At 35.9% G+C, this 12,541-nt stretch overlaps 2 protein-coding genes across 3 annotated transcripts in view; both read left to right on the top strand.

Moving 5' to 3' along the window:
* LOC102606381 (polyadenylate-binding protein-interacting protein 4-like) overlaps positions 1–8,310 on the top strand; it is a 12,216-nt gene extending 3,906 nt beyond the window's left edge. Inside the window, exons 6-15 of one of the 2 annotated variants that reach the window (XM_006342888.2) lie at positions 1,068–1,249; positions 1,868–2,104; positions 3,166–3,290; positions 3,453–3,522; positions 3,628–3,661; positions 4,767–5,083; positions 5,212–5,358; positions 6,200–6,292; positions 6,439–6,501; positions 7,888–8,310. In XM_006342888.2, coding sequence (XP_006342950.1) covers positions 1,068–1,249; positions 1,868–2,104; positions 3,166–3,290; positions 3,453–3,522; positions 3,628–3,661; positions 4,767–5,083; positions 5,212–5,358; positions 6,200–6,292; positions 6,439–6,501; positions 7,888–7,920 — 1,301 coding nt within the window. In that variant the 3' untranslated portion in view covers positions 7,921–8,310. The remainder of the gene's footprint in view (positions 1–1,067; positions 1,250–1,867; positions 2,105–3,165; positions 3,291–3,452; positions 3,523–3,627; positions 3,662–4,766; positions 5,084–5,211; positions 5,359–6,199; positions 6,293–6,438; positions 6,502–7,887) is intronic. The other variant, XM_015306738.1, reaches the window with a different exon arrangement.
* Positions 8,311–9,900: 1,590 nt separating this feature from the next.
* The window catches only part of LOC102578385 (nuclear transcription factor Y subunit A-3-like), a 5,654-nt gene continuing 3,013 nt past the window's right edge, over positions 9,901–12,541 (top strand). The window contains exons 1-4 of the mRNA XM_006342889.2: positions 9,901–10,164; positions 10,981–11,157; positions 11,944–12,035; positions 12,174–12,245. Of these exons, the coding sequence (XP_006342951.1) occupies positions 10,989–11,157; positions 11,944–12,035; positions 12,174–12,245 (333 nt within the window). The 5' untranslated portion in view covers positions 9,901–10,164; positions 10,981–10,988. The remainder of the gene's footprint in view (positions 10,165–10,980; positions 11,158–11,943; positions 12,036–12,173; positions 12,246–12,541) is intronic.

Raw genomic sequence — 12,541 nt, forward strand, 5'->3', positions numbered from 1 at the left:
CCCCCCCCCCCCCCCCCCCCCACACACACACACACACACACTCCACCACCAAAAAAAGGAAGTGTGTGATTTATCTAGACGTTATAAATATCCTGTAATTGGATAAACCGACTATTACAATGAAAAATTCAAAAAAAAAAATCTGTTTTCAGTTACCATATTTTTTTTGCTGTTTACCCATTCCTAATCACCCTTCAATGTGCTGAAAATGTTAAACTTCAAGTGAGATTGTGTTCGATTCTCTATAGGTAATCATACTCACATAAGCATTTTATTAGTTTGAGTCTCTCTCTCTCTACTTAGACAGCTGTTTACCATCTTTGTTTTGGAAGTTGTTTGTGATCTTCTTGCATTCTTTAGAAGTTCTTTCTAACAGATATTTCGGAATGAAAGAAAGACAAAAGAAAGGTGAGAAGCTGAAAGAGGTTTCCTTTCCCCTCTGTTCTTGTGTGTTGATTCCTGGCCATGTCTCTCCAGTCTACCATTCTCCCCGGTCATGGCCAAAAAATCCAACAGGAAAGTAAGATATTAGATATCCCTCTACTTTCCTTCTTTCTCACCCTTCACATCAATAAACCTAAGCATATATGAATTCAATGTTTTCTGGAGTAGGGAATTGAGTTGGACTATGAATTCAATATTAGGCGCGGAAAAAATTTATTTTTTAAAAAACCTTTTCCAGAATCATTCGAATCCTCTTCTAATGCCTCTAAGTAGTTCATCTCTCGGTGGAAATCGTTAATTCATGCTTATGTTTTGCTTTTCCTTTGAGCTGTCTATTACCGGGGGAGAAAGCGGTGCCTTTCCCGTGTTCAAAGGTCTCTTCTACTTCTTCATTGGAAGTTTACTGAAAGTCAGATTTGAGTCCGTGTTCTTTTTCTGCTCAATAGTGGTGCCAGATAAATGCATAGAATGGTTGCTCAACAATTGCATTCTTCAATTATTAGTGATACATGCCTATAAGTTTTCTTTTTCCCACTGTTGTCTAATTTGTGCTAGTTGTGAATTATGTTTCTTTAGCATGGCTATGTGTTTCACCTCCTATATCACTGAATAAATATGTGCTTGCAGGGGCTGGGATCAGTTTCAGGCCAATGAAACACTATTTGGAGTAAAAAGCACATTCAATGAGGAACTTTATACTACAAAGCTTGACAAAGGTCCTCAAATGAGGGAGTTGGAAAAAGAAGCTTTAAGAATAGCTAGGGAAATCGAGGGTGAGGAAACACGTGATCTTCATCTAGCAGAGGTAAGATTACATAGTTACCTTTTACTTGTGCAGCGTTCTTAAACGTTATAGCTCAGTTGCTTAAAGCGATGAGCAATGAAAGCAAGGGGTCCTCTCATCACATGGGCGAAGCAAACCAATTTCAAAGAAGCGCAAGCTTCTGACAGTTAGTGATGCGATCAAGAAGTCGCTTCTTTAATTTAACTTGAAAAGATAACAGTAATAATAAAGTAGTGCTGTTTACTTTCCAGATACACTCCAGTGTTCTCTGTCTTTTTTTTATCGCAGGGCTAACAACTACAGTTCGTTGTTTTTCCAGATTTGCTTCTTTATTATTGTTTTCTTCTTTAAGATGACTCGTTTTTCCATTTGTCTATTCTTTTTTCTCTATTTCATTGACTATTTTCCATTTCTTGATTATAAGAATGAAATGCTACGGAATTTTTGCATCTTCTGTAAATTTTGCTTCTGACTACAAAGAAGCGTGCTTTACTCACGTCTTACTTAAAACCCCAGGAGTTTTTTCTACTTTTGAGAACACCAATTGTGTGAATCCTTTGTTTTCTTGCCATTCTCTAACAGTTCTTGTTCTTCTTTTTTATTTTAACATGGTCCGTGTCTTTGAATTTTATTTCACAGGAGAGAGGAATTCAACTTCATGGGAGCCTTGAAGTTGATGAAGAAACCAGATTTTCAGCAGTTGTTAGAGGGGTTGATGATAGTGGATATGGTGATTGTGAGGACATACTGTTGGATTCGCGTAATGATGAAACATTTCAATGTATCTCTAGTTCTTCTATGGGGAAGTCATTCACTGGTACGAGTGTTGGGGAAGTTGTTGGCGGTGTGGAATTCTCATCAAGATCTTCCTCAGTGGTATGTGTATGTTCATTTAGGTTCATTGTGTCTTGCATAAATTATTCCTTTGTGGTATGAGAACTTTAATCCTTTGAATCGATGTACTACTAGTTACGGTTTTACGTCTGTGCTTAATTTATTTTCAACTAGCCTAGGCATTTTAATTGGATATCCCTGATATAGGAAAAGTATATTCTAACTAGTCAAATGTCTCATCTAGTTGGGAACTTTGTTGCAGAGTACTGCTATGAAAGTGCTGGCAAATACAAGAAGTCGAGAACTATCCATGTCTTGTAGACACTAAGTCCTGCTAGCAAGAAATTTTCCCTAGCTTATCATAGTTCCAATAAAGTGGATTGAAGTGGCACTCAAAAAAATTTCCCTAGCTTTTCATAGTTCCAGTAAAGTGGATTGAAGTGACACTCAAGAAGTTGGAATCGACTGCCTAATTAACACAACAATCTGTCAACAAATATCAGGTGCTATGGAAGAAATTAGGCACCGGAATGAGGTGTGGTCATATGAGCTTTTGGGAAGCTAATTAGTTACAAGATTTGCTAGCACCATATCTGTACTAGGAGATACCATAGTGACTTGCTATAGGGTGGGTTCTCCGTGGACAATGTCACATTAATTGTTTTTCGTCTTCATCATTCGATTCATTCTATACTACAGTTAGGTGGAGGAACAGTAAGAGAGCAATTTCAATCTGTTCTCTAACTTGACATATTCGTCTTAAATCTTATTTAATCATGTGTTTCTTCCAAAATCTTCGACATCTTCAGTGGAGTTTTCATCTTTCTTCTGGAGTCTGCGATTCAAATCCCAGCCAAGGCAAAAAACTTTAAATGATTTCTTTTCATCATTCTATGATTATTGAGTTTCCGGTACCTCACAGTAGATTAGTTGAGGTGTGCACAATCTGACCTCATAAGCCATCACTATCAAAAATAAAATTAAAAAATCAAAATGGTGGTTTAAAGTGCCCGCGTTCATGTGGTAGATCTATGCCTTTGGGTTTCTGTTTGTGTCTTAAGATTATATTGCCGGTGTTAATCTTGCTATATTATTGTCTGTAGGATGAATTGCAATCTTCTCAGTTGAGTACCAGCAGGGATGTCTATCAGACTTGCTATGATGATCATAGCAAACAGTCATCAGCTGAACATGTTCCTCAAAGTGCCACGAAGATGGATGAGAGCAGGTTGTTAACAGTGTTTCTGTCTGTCATTCTGACATTCCTTCTCTACTTAGTCTGAGAAGTCTACATTCTGTTATCATGTTTATTACTGTTAAAGAGAAATACAATAAATCCTTACCGCTTTAGCAGTCAAATTTTGTTGCTCCTAACCAAGTTGTCCTTTAGGGGGCACAAAATCACGTGCAGTGAACATGATGGAGCTAGTTGCAATGAAGAGGAGACAAGAATGCAAATGGTAGCTTAACTTATATACTTATTGCTGTCATTGAAATCTACATCTTTATTATTCCTTTTTTTCTTGCTTTGAAAAGCTCTTATGGTCTGTACTTGTTTCTTGTAGTTAGCTGAAGGGGCTCATACATCAATACCTGAAGGTGAGTTTGTCTTGAGGTGCTCAAGTAGTCAAATATCCATGCCCGCAACTTGTTAGAATAGGGTTTTGATAAATATTTCCCTTCTTGCTACATGCTGCTAGCTGACTTGTAGCCTATCATCTTCCCTCCCCTCAAAATAGCTCCCCCCGTGAATTGATATTTAAATAGGATGTCATACTAGAGGATAAAAGTTGTCTGCCTCAAGATTGTAGAGCATGTAACTTTGGTCTTTTGCCATCAGTAAAACAAAAAAACTCTCTTTTTTCTTAACTACTGCCCACCAGCTAAAAAGAAGGGGTGGGTAGTGAAGGTCTAGGTATGCTTCATTAGTTCTTGATAGATTTTGTACATCTCTGAATTCTACTTAAACAAATTATATACTGAGCAGTCAAAGTAATTGATTAATTTTGGTGGCATTACTTTTATGGATGTTCATGTGAATCAAGGATGCATGGGCTCCTTAAAGATATTCTTTTTTAATGGTAAATCTTAGACTTAACGGTCTCCCTTTCTTACTATAGTTCATTTCCTTTACAGTCATGCTTGTGTGATGATCGTTACTTCTAGGCTGTTGTACAGTATACTGATCCATGACAACTGGCGCGCTTCGTGCTGTGTCTGTTCTTTCTATCTTGTGTGTTTAAAAAACGTGTTTCTTTGTCTCGTTTTATTGGGGGTTAAAAGCAGTGTTATCAGAACTGCTCTTAAACCGCGCTTAATCCCTGAGCGAGGCTCATAACTTGTTGAGCTCTTTGTCTCGCTTAATGTGCACTTTAGCTTCGTCATCAAGGCACTAAGGCATACTTTTCCTTTCCTATGTGCCTCTTCTGAAAAGGCGGCACTAAATTATTGATATTTCACTTTATCCTAATTTTTTATAATCAATTTCTTTGATCATATATTTGTCATGCATGCTTATAATTATTAGTCTTGGGCATATATATTTGTATTTTTCTCCCTTTGTGCCTTTTTTTATTAGAGTCCACGCTTTATTTGTGCTTAAAGCTATGTACCTTAGAGCTTTTTTGCGCTTTTCACTTTTAATAACATTGGTTATAAATTACCTTTCATGCATCTCTGTTGATTTTAAGGTTTTTACATGTAGATTCCAAGTCATCACTAAGAGTGAAAAAGGAAACCTTGGATAAGGGTGTGTCGTCTATGGATGTCTCTGCATTGTCTCCCCTTCCTGAATTTCAGGAAAAGATCACAGGTTCTTTTAGTGAAAAGGGGGCTGTCGGGTCTTCCAAGAGTCGAGACAATACCAGATCTGCTAATTCTTGTGTCAGACCTAGCAGTTCTGTTTTATCCTCTATTCATGGAGCAGGTGCTGCATCTAGCAATGGATTATCACGTAGCTCTTCCGTGAGTTCATTTTCTTCAGAAAAATCCACGAAGTCCACCTTAAATCCACATGCTAAGGTAAGAGTTCTTCTTTGATACCTTTTCCTATTCAGCAAACCATGACTGTCAGCAAGCAATCATTTCATAGTTTTAATGGGCTCTTAGCTTACACTGTCCCGTTATGCTTACGTTGAATTTTCTGTCAGGAATTTAAATTTAATCCCAGTGCGAAGAGCTTTGTCCCATCTCAAGCGACTTTGAGACCGGCATCTCCAGTGTCTGATAATTCCTTCTACTATCCAGCTGGGATGGCTGCTATGCCACAGATGCATGGCATGTCTATGGGTGTTGGGGTAATGATGCTTGTGGTTATTACTGCTTGGTGTTGTGTTTATGATGCTGCTGCTGCTTTTTGTTTATCTGGGTACTTTTGAGTCCATATGATCTGGTTAGGACAAGATATTTTATTTGATAGAGTTGGACCAATATAGAATCAAAGTACCAGTATGGGATGTAGGACTTGCAAATGATCACCTCTCTTACTTTTTTTCTTAAAAAAATGATTCATAGGATGGTAACTTCTGTTGGCGGAATAACGGACACTGAATCTTTTGATAGTTTATTCAAAATATTACTTATATATTTTCCATAGTGGTGTTAAAACGAATACTTTGTGGTCACTTCATCCTGTTATATTTTGTTGTTACCTCATCCTTTATTTGCTGAGGACGTGGACGGAGTTCGTGGGTTGCAACATGAGGACTTCCGTTCCGAGGGGATCATCCTTCCTAGTACTTTGCCCAAGCACACTTGACTTGGGAGTTCTATGGTTAGTAAACATAAAGGGGGTATAGAAAGAGATAAAAGTAACAGCCACCTGATTTTGCATGTGCCCTTAATTGATTCTTTTCCAGTTTCCACTGGTGACTGTATCATGGCTGCAATTCTGTTGACTAGTGATGACTGTGATCCTCTTTAGACTAGATATTTGGAGTATTCTTCAGGAACATAGATACAAGATTGAATTGCAAGCTGTTCCCAAATTTGTTAGATAGCTGGTGAAGTTCATGAATTTTTGAATCTGTTTGTCTTGTGTGATTGGACAAGCTGTTGCTTCTCTCTCATTGTGTCTTAACTTTTTCCTTTGGGCGTGGGGTGTTTCTGATGTTTACGTTGCTCACATACTTTTTGCAGGTTGGTCCATCGTTTGCTGGACATCAGTCTGTTGTATATAATCCACAGGGTACCCCTGCGCCACAGCCGTATTTTCATCCAAATGGACCTCAGGTTTGTCATTATCTTGGCAATTTCCCTTTGTACGTGCTGATTGTTCTGCTTGTACTATTTGAGAGATTTGGTCAATGCACTAATCATTGTGCCTATTAAATTTAAGTGGATTGCATAATGCTTAAAATTTCTTCCTTCGGTTGCAGTATGGACAGCAGATGATGATTGGTCACCCTCGGCAAGTTGTTTACATGCCAACTTATCCCCCTGTAAGAATCTGTTTTTGGCATTGTACCTTCTACTTTTTCAGTATTGCGCAGTTACAGTCTTCTGGCCATTTTAGTAGCTCTCATTGTGATAAAGTCAAGTTTTGGTACCTTGCTTGATAATGAATTAATGATCATTCATATTGGTCCTTGTCCAAAAACAGGTAATCGGTTATATGAATCCATAATATCCAAGTCACTCCATTTAAATTCGTCTCGATCCAATATGATAAAACAAAATTAGTTCTTATAGCACTAGAAACTACTCTCTACTTTCTGACATGGGAGCATGACTAAAAGTTAGACCCAACTAATTGGTATCTCCTGTTGAGATCTTTTTTTCCAATCCATTTTTTTTGCTAGGTCTGCTTAGATCTCAAGAGATTGTAGGTCTTGGGGGATGTCTTCCTTTCTTTCATGTGATTTGGGGTCTACCTCATTTCTTTTTAACTCATTCAGTTACCAATTTACCATGATTTGAGGTTTTACACTTACCGACATCCGAAGGTTGATATAAGACATTCTTTTCAAGTAAAAGTTCTCATTAATAATAACTAGGCCAAACTTGGCCATAGACAAGAGATATACCAAAAAGGGGGAAACCTACAAAACATGGTTTTCTCCAAAGCACGCCCAATCCTCTATACAAACAGGAACTACAATGGGTGTGTTACAACCTGTTTTTAACCAAGTAAAAAATGCTTCAGAATTTGGCTATTTATTTTGCAAAAATAGAAGAGCTGTCACATAATTTCTAATGGAAATAGGAAACTAGTCACTGCCACCAAGCCGAGAATAATGCAACCACTTTATCTCGACTACTTTTGCAATATATAAGGTGATATAAGTTAATTTAATGCCAACAATTTTTTTTATTTATAACGTTACCAGTTTCAAAAAAATAAAAATAAAAAATAATTATTTATAATCATTCAAGTTATTGTAGATACATTTGGAGAAATGAACACTGTCAAAGTAGAGTTGTCATAATGTAGTAGAATTATGTTTTTTAATATGATGTTACAGGGATTTATTCATATCTTTAAATGTTGACATCACTTGCAAAAAGATCTTGTGTAAGCTGCTGATCACACTCGACTGCCAATATTACATGTGCTTAGTTGAGCATGTCCCAATGTTTTCTGTATTTTTAAGGATACATCATCCTATTGGTTAGCTTCACATTGGCGATCAACCTACCACAACTTTCCTCTTTTATCAAGAGTCAGGACTATGCAATCTAAGCAAAGCTTCACACAAGCCATGTGATGGGACCTTCTTCCCATTTATCTGATGAATTTTCTGTTTATAAGGAGAACATATGATAATAGAATTACAAACTATTAGTTTTAGCTTTTTTTCTTTATCTATCTTGATTGATGCCAATAGGAATCACCGTACAATGGAAGAGGAGAGTATTGACCAGTTCTCGGTGACCTGCATCACTTGGTGGCTTAACCCTTTGCTGATATTGGAAACAAATTTCTGACAGTAGATTGCATGGATCATTTATTGGTGCATAAAGTCTTCTGATAAAATAGCTGCAATCTGCACCTGCTGGCTGAAATGGTTCTGTTAGCACTCCTGTATAATGAAGAATTAATTATTCTGCTTTTCATAGTCGTAGTGTTTTTTTTTTTTGTAAGCTCTTAGGTGTTCTTTGTCATACTGGAGATTATTTCTCATCTTTCGGGTTTGTTCAACTTTTTTATTTCCTTGGACAATATTTAACCAGTCTGTCATATATTGTCTTATTTCATGATAGTTTTGGTGTGTAAAATTCATTTCCGTTCATCTTTTTGCTCTTTGATAGTGCTTGCGGTGCAAAATGATTGTTCTATGGACAAATTTTGCAGTTGTTAAGTCTGATTTTAGTATTGGTGTCACTTCCTCGTGTCTCCGGCAATTTAACTGTGATCCATGTCTTTGCATATTCATGGCATTGCTGAAGAATAGGATGTGGTTATATGGCATTGATACTCTGGTAGGAGGCTCTATAATCCTTTAAATTTTCAAGGCAAAATTCATAAAAGACCACTAGATATATAGGGAGGTTGTGGATTAGATGGAAGGTTAGTAAGGTGGTTGAGCGTTCTTTTGTTTTTCGATGGGATTAGGCATGGTGATAGTTTGCAGCACCGTGTTTGTCATGGTAGTAGCCGTATTCATGTAATTTCTTGCTTTTGTCATCTGTTGTAGTGTTCGTTTGTTGGTGATTGCACTATTTTCTTGATGTTAATGTTCCTTGACTTGCATCTTAGACCACTTTGAACTTTGAGCATACTTCCATGTGAAAATTTCTACTTTATTCGAACCAATCATACTCACCGTCGGAGTTGACAACCATAAAATGAAGAATTTCACATCCATTTGCTTCGTGAAATGTGGATAGACCAAAAGTGGAAATTATAGTACAGTGATTTTAATAAAAGGCTAGGCTCGATTGGCTGTGAAGAGAGTCATTTTTTGTGTTACATCTTTGAATTCGAGAGAGGACTTTCCCCTTATATAGATCTAAAAGGATTCGTCCATAGGCTTGATTAAATATTGTTTGTCCATAGTTTAAATACAAATAAAATAGGTATTTTGTAACAATATAGACATGTTAGTGAAATGCCTAAAAGAATCAAATGGAAACCCAAACTTGATTAAAGCTTACAAATAATATAACAATCATAACATAAGTCTTATTTCATCTTCTTGAAATAAAGGAGGACAAAAACTCAATTATATCTTTAATGTATTCGATATATAGTAATTGTATTCTTCGTTTCAAACCGTATGGTCAAATAATCCCTATTTATCATTTTTAACCAATGGGTCCCAATTTTTTATTAAAACTTGTAATTTAGTTTTATAAAAAAATTTAAAAAGATGCCATGCTTCCTATTTCACCCGTTTGTCTATCTATTTTCACAGTGAAAATAGTGGTCGTGTAGTATGCACACCGTTCTCTTCTAATTTCATTTGTCAAACCACATTGATCGAGTAGATAGATTGTTTTTGTTGTCATAAATTGAAACTAAAAAAGAGACATATAATGATGTCCGAGAGGTCATTTGATAGTTGAGCAGAATTATATAAATATTAATATTAATACAAAATTAGTTATGAAGTAATCAATATTATTTTGTATGCAAATTATCTATGTGGAGTTTAATTATTTATGTAGTATTAACTATTCCATTTTTTATCATAGATTATACCATAGGTAAAATATATAAATTAATTATGCCAGTTTTTAAATAGCAAATCAAACAAAATGTTAAACTTACCCACCAACATTATATTACTCGTAAAGAATTTAATACCTGCATAACTAATCTCGGAATTAGAGGAAGAGAGTCCTTGATACACATCACATAAAATGACAAAAGAAGTTGTTGATGTAATATTAATCTAGTAAAAAAGAAATACACCTCTTCAAGTTTCTCTCCTTTTTTTGGCTGTCTTTTTCTGCAGTGCCATTTTTCTTACTCAAGTAAGGAGGAAAAAAAAACAAAAAACCTCTTCTGTGTCCTTTTCGCAGCCAAAGTTTTGTTGTTCCGTATACAAAGAGACTGGACTGGGACTTGGACTTCTTAAAGAAGCAAAATAATCAGAGGTGTTTGAATTCTGGGTTTGGTTCAACCACAAACTCTGTTCAATTTTCACAAAATCAACAAGGTTTGTTTACTATTTGTTGCATGCAAAAATGGGGTTTTTTATCTATGACTTGTCCCAAAAAAGGGTTTTTTTTTTCTAAAAAAAAAAGTTGATAACTACTTTGTTTTTGTTGATTCTTTGATTCTTTAGGGATATACTAGTATACTACTCTGTTTGTTACCTCGGTTGCATTTTTCATTTCTTTTGAGTTTCAAAAAAGTGCATTTGTTTGTCGGTTCTATGCCTGATGCTTTAGTATCTCTATTCATTGTTGTGAGATTTACCATTTTTTAACAAGTAAAATTAGCTTCTGTTTGGCCTTAGATTTTGAAGTTAGAAATTTCAAAATTGAGTTTTGATGTTTGGAATCTGAAGTTGTGTTTGGACATGCATTTTACTTTTTGAAGTGAGTGCACGAGTCAAAAACCCAACAATAGGTTCAAGCCCCTTTTTGGGAACTTGAAATATTTGAAGACTTCCAACATTTGATCAATTTTTTTGGCCAAACAGATATTTGAAGATAAAATACATGCTTCATCTTAGAGTCATAAGCAGTGGAGGAGCCCGAATTTTCACTGAAGGCGAGTCAAAAAATATGAAGTACACACAAAGAAGCCAAGTTTATTCAATATGTAGTATATATAGATTTAAAAAGTTACCTAGCTACACAGTGTAGAAGTGTATTATGTCTAAGTCTGAGGATTGTAAAGTTATGACTTAAGTATGTTGTATTACCTATGGTCAGAAAATGCAGGATTTCTTCCGAAAGGATTCTGAGCTGAGTTAGTAACTTAACCCCATTTTGTTAGTGTTAATGATCATCACTCAATTCTGTAGATTTACAGATGCAACAAATGTCGACATTTCCTGGTCCTCAGAATTCCAAGGAATTGAATTATCATTTTCAAGATCAGGATTCCTCGTCTACTCAATCAACGAGTCAATCATGTCCTGAAGCTGCTAATGAAGGAGAAAGAAAAAGCCACGGGAAAAGCAGTATGCCTTTGCGAGCAGGTGAGAATATTCACTTTTGTTCTGCATCTTTTGAGATTCATAAATAGAACACTTTTAAGTTATGTCATAGAATTTTTGAAACAAAGTAAGCATGTTTGCGACTAGCTTGTTTATAACTGTTTTCTCTATATCAATTAGGAGAAGCTAATTGATAGGAGTGTAGAAGAGAAATTTGCAAATTGATTGTTTAGAAGGTTGATCAAATTAAGTACTTCCATGTTGTTCCTCCAAATCTGATCGGTCACAGCCTTTTAATGTGGTGGATTGTATGTTCTTGTTAGCCTGCTAAGGAGGCACCACAGAAATGAGCTTGAAATGTCGATACAAGGTCTGTACTACAGATTGCTTCACTTGTTTTTTGAGTTAGAATAGAGAGCTCATTTCTTGAAAGTAGGTTATAATTCTATTGCTAGACAGTGATGATTGAACAGACTGGAGAAAGTTATCTCTTTCTAGCTTTATTGCTTTGGGGCGTAATACCCGTACACCCCCACTTAAGCATCGAAAGATATACGCATACTAAATGTTGTGTCATGCTGCCCCTTCATTTCTCGTTCCTTTAGAAGGGCAGACATTCTTAATATCTAAATCATCTAGCTATTTCATGACCCACATGATATGTAAGGTTGATTATGTTGTATTTCGTATTTGGCTTACTAGCTGTTAGTGAGTTTGGTTATTTTAAACAGCCACAACTCTCCTTTTCCCTCAATTTTCACTTATTTCTTTTCTGACTTCTGCATTTTCTTAATCTGATCCTCTGGATATCTGCTTGGACCACACCAGGCAGTGTTAGAAGTAGTGGGAAGTCCGATGATTCCCAAAGTGTGTCAAGTCAGGAGCATGGTTGGACTTTCGATATGTATCAGAAAAATTTTGTGAGTTCATTAAGTTAGTTTTTCCCTACTCTTTTTATACGCAATCTACAACAAAATAACAACATACCCGGTGTAATCCCACAAGTGGGGATATGCAATCTCTAGTAAATTATTTATGTATTTATTGGTCTTTATTAGGCTGTTGTTCCTTTTCCTCATCCGGATCCTTACTATCACGGTCTAGTTGCTGCCTATGGAAATCAAGCCATGGTGAGTACAATTAAAGCTCAATTATTTTTGTATTGATGATGTGCACTGCTTATTTGGTTGTGTAAGACACTCAGAGAAAGAGAACTGAACTTTTTCCATTTGATTGTTTTATCACATTCTCTTTTTTATGATGATCAGCAATTCTTTTGAGTAATTCTAGCACAACCGGCTCTAAAAGAGCCATTATGTCATCAATATTTTCACTAGAATTTCAATTAAAAACTTTGCTTATGTCATCTAAGAAAAACCTCCCTTTAAATCTGTCTGGCTGTTTCCTAATTTTACATTGAAACCTC

Source organism: Solanum tuberosum, unplaced genomic scaffold (assembly GCF_000226075.1).
Source record: "Solanum tuberosum cultivar DM 1-3 516 R44 unplaced genomic scaffold, SolTub_3.0 scf00040, whole genome shotgun sequence".
In the NCBI taxonomy this organism is placed as follows: Eukaryota; Viridiplantae; Streptophyta; class Magnoliopsida; order Solanales; family Solanaceae; genus Solanum; species Solanum tuberosum.